This window comes from Spermophilus citellus, assembly GCF_964194105.1.
Source record: "Spermophilus citellus genome assembly, chromosome: 3".
NCBI lineage: Eukaryota > Metazoa > Chordata > Mammalia > Rodentia > Sciuridae > Spermophilus > Spermophilus citellus.
The window spans coordinates 88,051,512-88,065,062 of NC_138184.1; the positions used below are offsets into that span (position 1 = coordinate 88,051,512).

The 13,551-nt window shown below is 39.7% G+C and overlaps 1 protein-coding gene across 3 annotated transcripts in view; it reads left to right on the forward strand.

Annotated features, from left to right (window-relative positions):
- Nucleotides 1-12,913, forward strand: part of PPTC7 (protein phosphatase targeting COQ7) — a 45,054-nt gene extending 32,141 nt beyond the window's left edge. For all 3 annotated transcript variants that reach the window (XM_081283018.1, XM_081283020.1, XM_081283019.1), the window contains 4 exons: nucleotides 2,219-2,417; nucleotides 6,085-6,208; nucleotides 7,734-7,863; nucleotides 9,134-12,913. In XM_081283018.1, coding sequence (XP_081139144.1) covers nucleotides 2,219-2,417; nucleotides 6,085-6,208; nucleotides 7,734-7,863; nucleotides 9,134-9,192 — 512 coding nt within the window. In that variant the 3' untranslated portion in view covers nucleotides 9,193-12,913. The remainder of the gene's footprint in view (nucleotides 1-2,218; nucleotides 2,418-6,084; nucleotides 6,209-7,733; nucleotides 7,864-9,133) is intronic.
- Nucleotides 12,914-13,551: the final 638 nt, after the last annotated feature.

Consider the following 13,551-nt stretch of genomic DNA (forward strand, 5'->3'; position numbering starts at 1 on the left):
TTTGTTGGTATGTGGTGCTGAGGATCGAACCCGGGCCACACGCATGACAGGCGAGCGCGCTACCTCTTGAGCCACATCCCCAGCCCTAGGTTTCTGTTTTAAGTGTTGACATGACTTAACTAATTTTAATCCTTTGAGACAACTCTATAAGGTAGTTACTGTCATTCATATTTTTGTAAATGAGGATATTAAAGCATGGAAAGGTTAAGTAATTTGCTCCAGGTCACATAACTAGTAAGTGGCAGAGCTAGGATTCAGATGCAGGCCGGCTGAATCTAGAATCTATGTTCCTCTAAGTATTACATGATGGCATATAGCCTTGCATTATGTGAGTGTACTGTAACTTAAGCAGTCTCTTAATTTTAGATATTTAGGTTATTCCAGTTATTTCTTAGTCGTCGTCCCCCGCCTGCCTCCTCCCCCCATACAAGACAGGGTCTTGCTAAATTTTCTTTTTTTTTTTTTTCTTGCTAAATTTTCAAGAATGGCCTCAATTTTTTAGACTGATTCAACAGGATGGTGGTTAGGATGTTTCTAACCCAAGCCAGGACTTGTAAACATGAATTTTCTAAGGTGAAATAAAAACAAACAAAACTCTCAAAAAAAAAAAAAAAAAGAATGGCCTCAAATTTGAAATATTCCTGCCTCGGCCTCCTAAGTAGCTGGGATTACATGTGCCATGTGCTCCTCTAATTCTTTCTGATCCTAAACATTGTTTTTTGTACTTCAGTTTTACTTGCATCTCCTACTATTTTCTTGGGATAAATTCTCACAGATGAAATTGCTCAATCAAAGAACATATACTTTTTGTGTGTGTGTGATAGTGCTAGGGATCAAACCCAGGGCCTTGTGCATGCAAGGCAAGCACTCTACCAGTTGAGCTACATACATCCCCATCCCAGAACATGTACATTTTTTAAAAAATATTTTTTTTAGTTGTAGATGAACACAATATCTTTATTTATATGTGGTGCTGAGGATTGAATCAATGCCACACACGTGCAAGGCAGGTGCTCTACCACTGAGCTACAGTCCCAGCCCAAACATACATTTTTCAGGGCTATATTGCCCGCAGAAAGGTGGTTTAATTTTATTCTTTACCATCACAGAATAAGAGTGATCATGTTCCCTGCACTTGGGCCAGTACTATGCAATACCTTCTTTTAACTCTTATTAAGCTAATGTACTGATGAGCTGATCATTTTTTCAAATGTTACAGACCATTTACATTTATTTCTTGGTGAACTGCATGTTTTTCTGGTAGAGATAGGTCTAGGTTTAACTTGTAGTAATTGAAAGTGGTCCTTTCTAGTTGTACTGTCAGCCTTTTGGTCTGAGGAGGGATAAGCCTCTGTGTGCAACAGAGGTAAACAGAGCTCTGTGGGAACTGCTTGGAATGTGGCCTCTTCCCATCAAACGCTAGTCTCTGTAAAGTGAACAGGTTGATTCTACAAGCTTACCTCTGAAAATTGGTCTTGTTACTTCATAGTGTGTTATTAGTTTTCAATAAAAGTTCTTCATGACTGCAACAGATGGAAATCTGGTTTAAAATTGTTTTGTGCCCTGTCTTAAATGTTAGTGTATTTTGTGAAGAAGGCTTCCTGAGTGACTCATGAGAAGTGTTGGGAAAGTGTAACATTTTGATTCTGGCATTTGAATATTAAAACTTAATAACAACATCCATTTGAGCATTTGGCATAGATTATAGATAGCACTAGTGAAATGAAATAATGTGATTAAATACCAGTCATTTTTTTCTTTGCCGATCTCTGCGAAAGGAAGAATGAAGATCCTCAGTGACCCATCTACTGTGTATAATGGAATCTGTTCTTTTTTGTTGCGGTGGTTGTGGTGGTGTGGAACCCAGGGCCTGATGCATGCTAAGCAAGCACTCTGCCACTGAGCTAAACTCCCATCCTATAATCCATTCTTTTCCCACCACGTTGACCCTGATCAGATTATTAGTTGACATTTGTGGGGGTGGAGAGCATAACTAAAACAAATCCTGGGCTAGCGGCATAGCTCAGGAATAGAGCACTTGGCTATCATGTATGAGGCCCTAGATTTAGTTCCCCACACTACAGAAAGAAAGAAAAAGAAAATCCTATTTAGGCAAGACATTCAAATTATGACATGTTATTCTTTGGAGTTCTGTGATAAAAATGTGTATGTAGAGACCCTAGGGAAAGAAAATAAATGCTATCCATTTTGTTTCCAGGTAGCAGCACTGCCTGCATCGTGGTGCTGGACAGAACTAGCCACCGCTTACACACAGCGAACCTGGGTGACTCAGGCTTTCTGGTTGTCAGGGGCGGAGAAGTTGTGCACCGATCAGATGAGCAGCAGCATTACTTCAACACTCCGTTCCAGCTCTCAATTGCTCCCCCAGAAGCCGAGGGAGTCGTGTTAAGTGACAGGTAATCTCCCCTCACCCGTTATATTTGAATAGGATATTTCTCACCCATAGGTTCCCTCCCACACCTTGTATACAGTAGGAAACAGGCATTTTCCTATGAAAAAGAAGCCTCAGAATGCTTTCATAATGAGGACCTTCTAGTTGGACTTTGAAAGGTATTTTGTTTGAACTAATTACAATAGTCAACTTGAATTCCGATAGTCAATAATTTGACAAGACTATGAAGTATTTCAGGTATCAATTTTTAATACCAACATGCATTAGTACATGCAGTTTGTCTGTTAATTTGTGTTAGAAAAATGAGTCATTAGTCATTGTTCATGCATGCCACTGCCTGTACAAGGTTTTGCGTATATTGTTAGGGAAGCTTATAGACAGACATAATGTTGTATCTGTCAGAATAACTTCCTCATTCTCAGGCCTTCTTATATGCATCCAGTAGAACTGCAGGAAACAGTCAGAAGTGGTCTTGTTTTGCATGTTGTCTATGATAATGTCATTGAGGTGTTCTCTTTTTCTTTCTGACATCTTCCCTCTATTCATGTTTAAATTGTTAATACCTTCCTATACAGTTAGAATTTTTTTTTGAGTCAACTTTCACATCTTTTCGTAGGTTGAAGTAAGGTTAAGACAGTCTCAGGTTTCACTGTGTTAACAAACTTGTAGGATCTGGCACAAACACTGGCACTTCATAAATAGGTAATGAACCTTTTGTAAACATAGAACCATTCTACCAAGTGCCTTTTTGTTAGTTTTTTTTTTTTCTATTCACTAGCTCTTATTTAACCAGATCTTACGTCCAAATTAAGATAAAATGATTATTTCTGCCATCTTCAAATATGAAAAGAACACATTATATAATTAGGTATTTGATGTTGCCCATTTAAAATGTCTGTTGCAGACTTCTAGAGAATGGGAAGTACTTTTTACCTTCAGATTTCGGCAGATTACCATAATTAGGAGAATATTCTTCAATTGTCTGTAATACACAGTGATATTAGTTTTATTGGAGTGGGGAGACCTCAGAGCCTCCAGCGCCTCAGTAGATGCCAAGTTCAGCTAATAGTTTTTGGAGAATGGCACTTTAACTCTCCTTTATTTGCTGCTGCTTGTTCTGGCTTTTGAGTGCTGGAGCAGCCCTGCTGGATCACACATGCTATCCTTGGGACACCCTGGTTAGAGCCGCAATCTGCCAGCTTGCCAGCAAGGTGAAGGTGGCTTCCCCTGGAGCCCAGAGATAGCCTGCTAGCATGTGATTGCAGCTCATGTTTCAGTGCAGTCAAAAGTTCCCAGCGGCACAGTATGTTCAATCAAAATGGGCAGAACTGCAGCTGGCGGAACACCAAGCTCATGGGTGGGAGTATTAGCAGAGGACAGACTGTCCAATGGGAGCAAGTCTCTCACAGGCAGAATAGCAAAGGCCACTCCTGGGGAAAGAAAAACCTCAGCATAAAATAGAGCATCAGTGCCAACCTGGTCATTAATCTACACTTCTAGAACCTGATTGGTTTTCAAAGACTGAGCAGATGAGTGTCTTGCATAGGAATCAACCTGGTTTCCTATCTACTGCCTATATCTCTTTAGTTATTGGGCACTCTTTCCATAAAATAGTATTTTAGTCTTAGAGGTTTTCCTTTAGTGACTGTTTTTACAGAATATTTATTATATAAATGTGTAAGTTTTCCCTACAAAAGCACATTGCAGAACTTTAGATGTGCCACTTCTTTCCTCAGTCAAGCAAAGAATGGACCAAAAATGTTTTGAGTGCACTCTGTGTAAATCCCTAGGTGTGCACTGATTTTTATGTCTTTACATATTCTGTAACATCATTTATGTAAGTATAGGGGTTTTTCTGTTCAAGCTCAGGTGCCTTGGTTCTGGCACTCCCATCTGGATCAGGGCCTTTGAGTTTTTTTCCTGGTATCTATTCCCTAATTACAGGTTAAGGCAGATTATTAAACATCTCATCTTTCCCTCTCCTTGGAAGCCCTAAAGTGGAAAGGTGGAGAAGAGGGTGAGAATCAGCCTCAAAGGCCCACCTGGAGTTCTCTCCTTTTTTTTTTTTTTTTTGTACCAGAGATTGAACTTGGGCACTCATCCACTGAGCCACATCCCCACAATCACTGAGGTGCTTGGTACCTCGATATTGCTGAGGCTGGCTTTGAACCTGTCTCAGCCTCCTGAGTTGCTGGGATTATAGGTGTGCACCACTGTGACCAGCTTCTCTCCCATTCTTTTTTTTTTTTTTTTTTTTAAACTTTTATTGAAAATGCTTCTGTGAATGAGATGAAAAGGGCTGATTCACATTTCCCATTGGCTTCTTTTTTCTTTTTTGGTGGTGCTGGGGATTGAACCCAGGGCCTTACACATGCGAGGCAAGCACTCTACCAACTGAGCTATATTCCCAGCCCCCTTCTCTCCCATTCTTATGTCTGTTTTCATCACACATTGTGATAAGAAAGATCTCCTACGAGTGTGTGTGTGTGTGTGTGTGTGTGTGTGTGTGTGTGATTCCTTACTTTGTTTGGTACTATGGATTGACTGGGGCACTTTACCACTGAGCTACCTACCCAGCCCTTTTATTTTTTGAGACAGGACATCTCTTAAGTTGTTTAAGGCCTCAGCCTTCTGAGTCACTGGGATGACAAGCGTGCACCACTGTGTCTGGCTTCCCATCTGTTTTTTAAAAGCTGTGCACAAAAAATTTAGTGAACAACTTCCTTCTGTCTGTCCCCAGCCACACATTCTCTAGAAGCAGCCACTGTTTCTTTGACTGTCTTCACATTGTTTCTCTGTATTTCGGAGTGTCTACATCTTGGGTCTCCTCCCTTTTTTTTTCTTTTTGTTACAGAACCAGTTGCATATGCTACACACTGTCTATGCCATGCTTTCTTCCTTTAACAACATCTTGAAGAGTTTTTTTCCTCAATTTGACATACTTTGTTTCTCTAATCATTCGGTCATTTAACAGATGTTTCTTGAAGATGTGCATGCCAGTTGTACTCATAAATACCAGAGCACTTTGTGACCACTGGGAGACATACAGTCCTTACTGTGCCAGAACCACTGCAGGTGTCTGGAATTTTTAGAGATAGGCACGCTCTTCTCCCTGGGTGCCCAGCATCCCACCCTGACTAATGCAGCATCCTGAGAGTGTGTACAGGGGAACTGACAAGTGCAAGTGAGTAAGAGAGGATGGAATTTGGTACTGAAGAAGTAGGAAGTGAAGAGTCACTTCCCCAAGGTCATAGAGTGTGTTAGGTCTGACTCAGAAGAGAAGGCGTCCTCCTCTTAATCCACGTGCAACTAATCAGCAGACTGTTTTTCTGTTGGTTTCAGTTAACCCATTATGTCCCCAGTTTTTGGTTCTACAAACATAATTATTTCAAAGTTACCATAAATGGTATATTTGTTGCTCAACTAAGTTTTTTAGGTATACCACGTCTGGAACAATGGGACTAACTGGGTTAAACTTTGGAAACTTACATCAGAGTTTGTTTTCCCATTAATTTTTCTTATTAAAGTTAGGAATTTCAGAATGACTTTTTTTTTTAATTGACTCCATTTTAAAAGCCTCATTGCATTATAAATGATGCCTGTAGGATCCTTTGAATTATATCATCTCTAAAAGGCTTCCTTAACTTTACCCTACCCTGTCCTTGCTACAGCCCGGATGCTGCTGATAGCACATCTTTCGACGTCCAGTTAGGAGACATTATCCTGACGGCAACAGATGGACTCTTTGACAATATGCCTGATTATATGATCCTTCAAGAGCTAAAAAAGTTAAAGGTAATTAACTCAAAGGTTAGCCTCTGGAAAGTGGCCCTCTCTGGATAGCTGAGTTTTATTGAGTCATTTATGTTGTCTCAGTAGTTTTGGAAAGGACTATTTTGTGAACTTTAGGAAAATAATATTTCTAATATTCCAAGCAATTATAAAAATTATAAATGGAAATATTTACAAGAAAACTTAAGGGAATAAGAGGCTTCTTACCCAAGCATTTAATGGAGTGGTTAAAGTAGGAAAAGTCCAGATGAGGACATTTCCTGTTTGATTTTAATGGTGTTGACTACTGGTTGTTTTTTTCTCTTTTTATTCTTATAATACACCCTGCAGGTGTTAAGACTGGGAAAGTCAGGAAATAGCCATCCCAAACCAGCCAAGGAAAGCAGGCAGCTAGGAGCCTTGATGTGACCTGAGCTATCAGCAGTGGTGAACAATTCAGGCTTCTCCTATACAGAGGGCAGGAAGTGAAAACAGGCTGTCCCTATTCTCCTGGCTTTGTAAAAACTCTGGGAAAAATTAGTCTTTTCTAAGCTCTTACCTGTAACTATTGTGACTTTCAGTAGACTTCTTCAATTATTAAGCAATAGTTTCCTCACCTATAAAATGGGGAGTAATAAAGGTTACTGTCTACAGGGTTACTGGGACAATTAACCCAGACCAGGTGAAGGGAATCCTTAGCATCATACCATGTTTGTGTGTGCAGTAACTGTTAGGTGCTTACCTGTCATGGGCACTGTGCTCTGTGAACAGAAATCATGCTAAAGCTTAGGTTCTAGTAGGGGAGAGCAGATAATACGAAGAAGGGAATGTTGGTGGTAAATAGTAATGATGCACAACAGGATGAGGGAATGGAGGGGTCACTACTTCAGATAAATTGGTCAGGGAAATCCTCTTGGAGGAGGTGACATTAAAGCAGAGACCTATTATTTCTGTTAGACTGAAATGCTTTAGCCCTTTGAATGTTACAGATGAAATGGACCTTGTTTTCCCATCGCAATTTTGCAGATGAGGAAGTTGAAAACAGCAAAGACAAGGGTATGGCTTAAGGTTAAACAGCTAGGCAAGAGTCTTTCGTCATGATATAAAACCCTGAAGATATTTTCAGTAGTACAACTGGTGACTTATTTGGAGAGCAAACTATAGTTGGCCGGGATGCATTCCCAAGCAGGGAGACTTTTGAAATCATCATGAAAATGCTATCAGGATCCACTTTTCAGTCCATCCCATTTTAACAAGAATACCTTAAAATTTTCAAATGGGGAAGCAAAAATGGAAACCTAAACTTGAGGGCCAGAGACCATCCCAGCAAAGGACTTTGTGAGAGATGTGCAGGAAGTACCAATGGGCTCAGCATGTTAATCAGAGCATCACATTCACTGTCTTCTCTGACCAGAATAAAACTTACATGGTAGAAAATTAGATAAATGTTATTGTCTTTAAAAAGTGATATCTGCAAGAAGCATACTTGCATGCAGAAGTCATGTGAGGTGTTATGGTTAAAAATAACTCTCTTATCCTTTCATATCAGAACTCAAATTATGAGAGTATACAACAGACAGCAAGGAGCATTGCTGAGCAAGCTCACGAGCTGGCCTATGATCCAAATTATATGTCACCTTTCGCACAGTTTGCATGTGACAACGGATTGAATGTGAGAGGTAAGCATTCTTTGGGAATGTCATAAGGACTAACTGTGGGAGCTTTCTGGCTGTGGGTGAGACTGTGTCAGTGTCCTCTCCTAGCTTTGAGCCTGTGCCTTTGAGCACAAGCAAATGTACGTCCTGTGTCCTCCCACTGGGTGCCCTTCAGAGCTGAACTTTATCGGCTACAGCCGCCAATGGAACCTGAAGCCCTTTATTGACACCACTGCACTGCTTGGAACTGAGCCCTAGAGGCCTCTAAGCTCTGCCTGGAGAGCCTGTGCATTCCGAACAGTTTAACATTCTGCCCTTCACGTGTCTGACATTTCTCTTCTCCCTTCCTCTGGCTCTGTGGGACGCGTTGACAGTATTTGCCTGCCAAATTGCCAGAGCGGATTTTGAAAAGGGAAGCAATGTGAAACTGCCCTTGACTGAAGAGTCCTTCTATCTACTGCATGCTGTGACTTTGGGAGCAGGCCAGTTTTGGAGCTGGGATGACATGTTGGTGCTAGCATATCAGAGCTAGTGGAATTGGTCAGGCTCTTGCTGATGTAATATTATGACATGTAGAGCATTTCTTAGCCCTCCAGTAAATGTTAAAATAGGAGAAAACACACACACACACACACCACACACACACACACACACACACGCACACATGCCATAGCAGTTTGGCAGATTAGAGTACAAGGCTATTCCTAGTTTAAAAACATTGGGTATGTTTGTCCAAATTAGGGTTGTGGTAGAAGCATGTAACTTTCTTGTCAGGCTGAAGTTACTGTAACAGATTTTGTCTTTACTGTGATGATGTAAACAGAAGATGTGGTGGCCGTTTTCATAGAGCTCCTGTTGTAAAAGAGCAGGGGAGATTTTTTTTTTTAAGCTTCAATTAAATTATGTGAAATTTCTTGAGTGTTTTCTGTTTAACTGTTTCTCTTTATCAAATACTTTTTTCTTTTTTCTGTGAGGGCTTATTAATAAGCCAAACAGGCCTGATGTGCAAGCATTTGACTAGGGATTGAACCCAGGGGCCCTCGACCACTGAGCCACATTCCCAGCCCTTTTTTGTATTTTATTTGGAGATAGGGTTTTACTAAATTGAGTTGCTTAGGATCTCACTAAGTTGCTTAGGCTGGCTTTGATGATCCTTCTACCTCGGCCTCCGAAGCTCCTGGAATTATAAGTGTGCGCCACCACACCCAGCACTAGTACTTACTTAAGACCACAGTTTTGAGTGATTTTTTTTCCTTTTAAAATGTGTACTGATCAGTTTTCATTCTTGTTTTAGGTGGAAAGCCAGATGACATCACCGTCCTTCTTTCCATAGTGGCTGAGTATACAGACTAACTCACCGAGCTGTCGACTCCTGCCTTTCCTTTTTTGTCCCAATTTCCCTGCCATGTGTGCTGATCCTGCTGGCAGGACCACGTTTCTTTGCCACTGATCTCAATGGCCAGTGATGTAAGCCTTTTGCCTGTCTTTTTGAGACCCATTGAGATCTTTGTTGAGAACCACTACTGTCATTCACTAGCTCATGTCTGCTGGCAACAGTTGAAGAGAAGCAAGATTTGAAGATCAGCCTTCATTCTCGTGGAGGTTTTCAAAGGCTATTACTTTTCAAAAGCAGTTGAAGTATTGAGAATGGGTAATGTTGGTAAAGAGAATTCAAAATTACAGTGTGTTAAAGGGATTTTAAGTCTGACAAGTCATAAATTATGATACGTCTGCTAGAAAACATACATTATTCATCAAAAGAAATGTCACATGTTTTCCACTGGCACCATCTTGGTTATGGTGATCGGGTGTGGCTTTATGTTTTCATTATAAACTCCTATTTTCCAGGAGCTCATAAATATGCTCTGGGTTATAAGATCTTGATCCCAGAAGCTTTTTTGTTACACATTGGAAGAAAAAAGTAATTATTTTAGTTCTATGGATGCAAATATTTTGTGCTTTTAAAAGATGCTTAATTGTGTTCCCGTGATTAAAGTTTTGGCAGTTTATTGATTAGTCCAAATCACAGGCTGGTTGCCTGATATCCGGGGGAAGGGGGTATCCTTACCAAAATTTTTTAATGGAAATACTACTCAAGATTGCAAAAGTCCTTAAAGCCTAGAAACTTAGTGCTATGGCTGGAATTCCCCCCGCTGTCTGCAAGGTGCCCTGGGTGGGCTCTCTGGGCCCCAGGCTGACAGGTTGAGAATGGACAGCTGTAGCTGGGTTTTTGCTGGCTCACAGTCATGCTGTCCATGGAGCCCTAGGAGCCTTGCTTTTGCAGAGCATGCACCGAATCACTGCGTCCACCAGGCAAGAGCACGTGTGCAGTGGCAGCAGCACGGAGCCCACAGGGAAAACTCCTAGTGATGATCTGACTTTTGCAATTGCTCCAAACAGAAATGTAGGGGTTTCTGAATCAAGCTTAATGTTTACAGTTTCCGAATAGCCATTTTGCAGTGTATAGTTTCCTTATAAAAACTACCCTGAATTTGGTTTCCCATTACCTGCAGGCTCAAACTTATTTTTAAGGTTTATGTACAAGTTGACTGCTGTAAAGATATATATTTTTGAGTCAGTTTTTTCCTTCATTAACTTGGTGGTAGAAAAATATATATACTTAGAAATCCTTAAATTAAAGCCATGTTTTATATATACGTCAGGTAACATTGGTGTATAGATGAGAATGCAATTAAACCTGACGAGAATCTACTTGAGGAGAACACAGAAAGTTTTTTCTCGAGAGGAGATACTGACTCCCTGGTTTATTGCATTAAAACTTACGTTTGAGGTTACCTCAACTTGTTTTAAAAGATTTTGTTTTGTGAATTTGTACTGTATATTTGAGTAACTGTCAAGCTTTTGTTTTATTTAAAATTGTTTAACATGTACCATGTACATGTCATTACTATATTTCAATGCATCATGCTTGTAACAGGCATTTCATTTATAATAAGAATGAGTTATTCATTTGTAAGCCGTTCAATAATTTATCTACTATTCCTTAATTGGCATAATGTTAGATACCTATTTTGAATCACCTTTAATTAAGTGTCAGAATGCCTTAACTACCCTAACTTGACAAAACAGAATTCTTTGGTAGAGAAGATAGAGGGCGGGTGGGATGTGGAGGGAGACTGTTTAAATAAGGAGAAACTGTCATGCTCTGCTAGAATATGGACGCATATGTGGCGAGCGGGGTATTTATTTTGCACAAACTCTTTGCAGTCTCTGGGTATTTTTAAAAGTAAAGAAAGTTGCATCCTGAAGGGGTTGGTTAAAAGGAATACATTCATACTAGGATTGATGACTTCAACTTTTTTGTTTGGGTTTGTAATTACTTTTGGTCAGAAGTATGTAGCCTTATAATCTGGATATATTTTGCATCAATTTTCCAATGCCTCCATTTACTTCCTGGTAGGAGCAATAACGGTCAGGTTATTGGCTTTTCTCTGCTCTCATTTAACCCATCAAACAATCTTTGTAAAGCTAGATTGGTGGTGTTTTATACAACTCGTTTAATCAACTTACTTTTTTTGAGAAATGATTGTTAGAAATTGTCAATGTGGTTGTTCCAGTGACACTGAAAATAATGGGGCAAGAATTGAGTTTCATGGTGGAATTGACTTTGGACCTGGCTTGTAGTTTAGTACATAAAATACCCTGTTTTCTTCTTTCCCCTGTCCTTTTTGTGTTATGCACTGCATTTTATGACTGCTAGGGGTCAGGGTGAGTGCTGCTTAGCAAGTAACTCTCCTCCTCTCACTGGTCAGAGGCTTTGTGGGACCCAGAATAGAATTCTCCAAGTCTTACACCCAAGCTTCCAGGGGTGTGGCTGAGCTATACCACTTGTTGGGTCTAATTCTGAACCTGATGTGTGTGTGTGTGAACTGTATTTTAAATCAAGCAGTGTAAACACACACACACACAATTTGCCTCATGTAGTGGACTTTTATAACAAAAGAGAAAATTTGGATTTCTAATTTACAAATGGCAAATTATTTATCCCTCTCTGGATGCACCAAAGACCAGTAAAGTTTATAGCTTTTCCATCTATATTTATAAAGCAATACTGTATTATAAAAATCAATATTTTTATCACATGCTTGAAATTTTTATTTTGTTCTGTTTTAAAATGTGCACTCAACATATCAGAACCTTGTTTCTTCCTATGAACTTAAGCTGCCTGCGCACAAAAAACAAACTTTTTTTTAACCAAATGGAGATGAAGTAGATAAGAGTCCATAGGCTCTTAAAAACTGGAAGAAGAAATGAGGGGGGAAAAAAACAAGTTGTCCCAAATTATTATATTCACATGGTTGATGGGTACTAACTCCTAAAGAAATCCATTCCAGGTATGCATGTCCGGGGTTTGGGCTGTGTCTATAGAGTAGAAAAAACACAATTTTGAGCTTTGCAGATGGGAGTGTCCTCTCCTGTCAGCTGCGTTTATTCTGGATAGAGAGTAACCCGAAGATGAAAACCACCTTCAGTACCACCAACCTACTACATCATGTAACAAGGCAGGAATTGTGAGAATTTACTGAGTCAGTTTTGAGTGTTCTGGAGATGGTCAGTAAGATTGGTGAGAACTGTGAATGTTTGTACCTCTGGATAAGTTCTTGCATGGTTCCTTGTCACCTTAATACGAGCTATCTTTGATAGAAGCTACAAAATTCAGTTGGAAACTGAATCACATTTTTATATTTAACAAATTTTACAATACCAGAAAAAAACAAAATCTGCTTATAAAACAAAATACAAAGCAGAAAACACTTGGATTCTATTTATTTGTTAAAATTAAATTAAATTGAACTTCTCAACTAAAAATGTCCACGTCAGAATTTAACTGTTAGCAGGTAGTTTGTGGCAAAGATGGCTAAATAATGAAGCAAATTTGAATATGTGTATACTAATAAGCTGCTTTTTTTTCTGTTGAGACTATCATTCTTTGTCTTACCCAAGAGGCAATTACCTGAATTGGATGTCTGAAATATAACTTATGCAGGAATAGTTCTGTAAATACATTTAAATAAACTGTAAAGATATTTAATAAATATAGTATTTATACTAATCTGTGTACTTCTTTTGGTTTGAATGGTAACTAAACAAGGCACCAGCCCTTAACATTGTCCAAGCTCTCCGTTTCCAGGCCTCTTAGTCAGCCTTCAGTGAATCTGCACTTTGTGGCTGTGCATTTCTGTCCTTCACAATACTTTAATTGCCATAGCTCATTCTCATCCACTGCTTTACTACATCCGTTAGCTCCCTCTAAACTCATCAAAATGGACGCATAACTGAATGTGAATGCAGAGGGTTTTCTCTGCTGAGGCTTTGCACCTCCTAAATGGTACAGAGTGAAATTACCCCCCCCCCAAAAAAAAAAAAACCCTGGTGTGTGTATTCTTGGCACACTATCAAAATTTTAAAACCCAAAGTGTGTACAGTGGAGCAGCATAACTCTTCTGCAGGCCATGCTGCATCAAGGCTGCTGCTGAGATTGGTGTCTATTTTTTAAAAATACATGTATTTATTTTTTAGTTGTAGTTAGACACAGTACCTTTATTTAATTATATGTGGTGCTGAGGATCGAACCCAGGCCCTCACATGTGCTAGGCAAATTCTCTACCTCTGAGCCACAACCCCAGCCTGAGACTGATGCCTATTTCAATGAAGAAATCAGAAACTTCATCCTCAGCAAGGAGACCTACA